The 2,705-nt window shown below is 37.0% G+C and overlaps 1 protein-coding gene across 2 annotated transcripts; it reads right to left on the bottom strand.

Moving 5' to 3' along the window:
- Positions 1 to 340: 340 nt before the first annotated feature.
- On the bottom strand, positions 341 to 2,023 carry LOC112180832 (homeobox-leucine zipper protein ATHB-6). 2 transcript variants are annotated; one of them, XM_024319392.2, is made up of 4 exons: positions 1,876 to 2,013; positions 1,612 to 1,772; positions 1,076 to 1,446; positions 341 to 970 (listed from the first exon to the last, which is right to left on the bottom strand). In XM_024319392.2, exons 2-4 carry the CDS (start codon positions 1,679 to 1,681, stop codon positions 536 to 538), a joined length of 876 nt encoding a protein of 291 aa, XP_024175160.1. In that variant the 5' UTR covers positions 1,682 to 1,772; positions 1,876 to 2,013; the 3' UTR covers positions 341 to 535. The 2 variants fall into 2 exon arrangements, with proteins under 2 accessions (XP_024175160.1, XP_024175159.1); XM_024319391.2 differs by having other exon boundaries at positions 1,612 to 2,023.
- Positions 2,024 to 2,705: the final 682 nt, after the last annotated feature.

Genomic DNA, 2,705 nt, shown 5'->3' with positions numbered 1-2,705 from the left:
ACATATTCAACAAAGTTACAGAATTAAACGAAAACTTTCAGTTCTGAAATCTATAGGATGACTGGAAAACGAAAACTCATTCTCACCTTTAGGGGCGGCCACTCCAAAACCCAAGTCGTTGTACTACTTCCTAGGTACATACTAGTGTACGTACTACATACAATGTTTAGCACTTGCAAAGTTGGAAATTGCAATTACTTGCTCGTTATATGAAAAAGTGGGAGGGCAGCAATCTATATGCTAATTTTGTGCTTAGTGATCTTTACAAAACCCTATTGTCAAACTCTACAGTTGGTGAGCTGCAGAAGCATCTCTTTAGGTCATTGTATCACAGTGCACATAGTTTGTAGCGACTTGTTTTATAGTAACACAGATGCAGACTCCAAAGAGAAACTTTTAGCTCTTCTTAGCAGTTGAACTAAAAGTTTAATTCTGTGATTTCTACAACATGTTCTGGCCGTAAAGCTTCAACTGGACTTCTAAGTTACAAAATTATGACCAATCTTATTAAACCATCCAAACTAGTTTTTACTTCCTACCAGTGAAGACTAGGAGCTTGATCAACTGAAAAGAAATTGCAGGACTCCTCTGTGCTAAACAAACTCTGCTCCTCCATCCTCCCAAACTGAGCTTGATGATGATACCCTTTATTACCTGACCTAGAATCTGATACCTGAAACCAGTTCATCATCGAATTCGAAGACAATGAATGACCATTGTACCCCAGAGAAGACTCATTGCCATTGCTCTCTTCCTTCATAGCTCCATTTGAATCACTATCTGATGACCCATCTTTGGATTTCAAATTCTTGTACAAATCCAGCCCTGCATTGTCACCATTGTCACTCAAATCCTGGTCTCTACTTTGCTCCACTACACTGCTCTTGTACACTGAAATTGGTGATTCTTCTTTAACAGACTGACCGCTTTCTGTATTATCTCTACACAGCTTTGCTTTTAGATCTTTTAGCTGAAAACATTACCATCAAATTTAACAATCCCAATTACAAAAAGATCTCACTGGAAAAATGATACATTAATCAAAATGGTATTTCACCAAGAGTTTAAGACATACCTGATCGGCTAGAGCTTTATTCTGTCTATCAAGGCCATCATAATTGTGCTTCAAGGCATCATAATCAGCTTTCAGCACACTGTAATCTCTTTCCAACTGCTTAGTCTTCCAACGAGCTCTGCGGTTCTGGAACCAAATAGCTACTTGTCTTGGTTCCAAGCCTAATTCCGCAGCTAGTTTCACCTTCCTCTCTGGCTCTAGCTTGTTTTCAACCTCAAAGCTCATCTCCAAAGCCTTGACTTGATGTGAGCTTAAGCGCCTTTTCTTCACTAGGATTTCTTCACCGCAATCTTCTTGGTCATAAGAATCCAACATTGTCTGGAATTCCTTGCTATAACCACCATTGTTCTTTTTATTATGCTTCTCCTCCTCTGCATCAACAAAAAGTGAGGGGAAAAAAAAATAGACCATCAAAAGTTTAGTTTGATATTCAACACTAAAGTTTTGAATCATAAACCCATCAATAAAATATAGAAACTTGGATATGCAAAGGTTGAAGTTGAACAAGAAGGTGTTATTTTTTTTTTCCTAGTTACCTTTTGGTGGGTAATTAGGGATCAAGGTACCCAGAGAATCCAGAGAATCTGATCTACTGAACCTCTTCATAATTCAGAGCTGCAGGACCCTTTATTGTATTCACTTCAAAGTTCAAATCTTTCTGTGCTTTGAACTCAAGGAGGGTTCAAAAGAAGTTTTTCTGGGTGAGATAAGCAAACACGAGCTTTTGAAACAAAAAGAATAACCAAAATAGGAAACTTTTGTGAGACTATGGTTTCTGGAGCAGCTAGAGGTTTTCTTGCCTTTCCTTCGAAAGAAGACACTGGTTGGAGGGGCTAGGCTGCTAGATTTTCTCCTGCTTTGGCTTTCTTTGTTCCTCAAAAACATGGGTGCCCTTCTAAGAAGCCAAAAAGTGTGAGGTATTGTATACCTCATTGACCAAGCCCTCTCTCCTGGTTAATCATTATATAATCAAACTGTGGGAAAGACACAGTACCTTACAACTTTACTGTTACTAGAACTGTTTACTACATAAGCTCTGATATTTAGAACTGTTCTATCTTTCTGATAAAAAAAGAAAGATAAAAAAAAACTGATATTACATATAGAGAAGCTCAAATGTCAATGGTCTGATGTTCCTTCTTTTTTCTTTTAAGATCGTTAATGCCATTTAAAAAAAAAATATTTGAAGTCGAGTGATATGTAACTTAGTTACACAACTAATGAAGAATACTAATCCTTGTAATCTCATTCTTTTTCTGTTAAAATAGAAGTATGACGAAGATTCATTGATGCAGTTCCTCAGAGTGAGGTGGAAGGCAAGGACACTAGTGAAGACACTGAGCTGGTGGTTACCACTCTCGAGGGGCCTAGATTAGGTTATTTTTCGATTGCATTAATAAATTAGAGAGGTCTTTTGACTGTGTTCAGAGACTTCCCTAATAGTGTCTGGAGACTTTGTTGCTTGGAACTTAATTTCAATGTTACAATATGTTTGAATAGTCTAGGGTTATGTTTCAGATTTTTTATTCATGACCTGGTTGTTCGGATGAGTCACTTTTTGTAATATTTTCTACTATTGCATCTAATAGATTAACACCCCCTTTTTCTAAAAAAAAGAAAAGAAAAAATA

The sequence above is a fragment of the Rosa chinensis genome, chromosome 7 (genome assembly GCF_002994745.2).
Source record: "Rosa chinensis cultivar Old Blush chromosome 7, RchiOBHm-V2, whole genome shotgun sequence".
In the NCBI taxonomy this organism is placed as follows: Eukaryota; Viridiplantae; Streptophyta; class Magnoliopsida; order Rosales; family Rosaceae; genus Rosa; species Rosa chinensis.
This window is presented reverse-complemented; position numbering and strand designations above follow the sequence as displayed.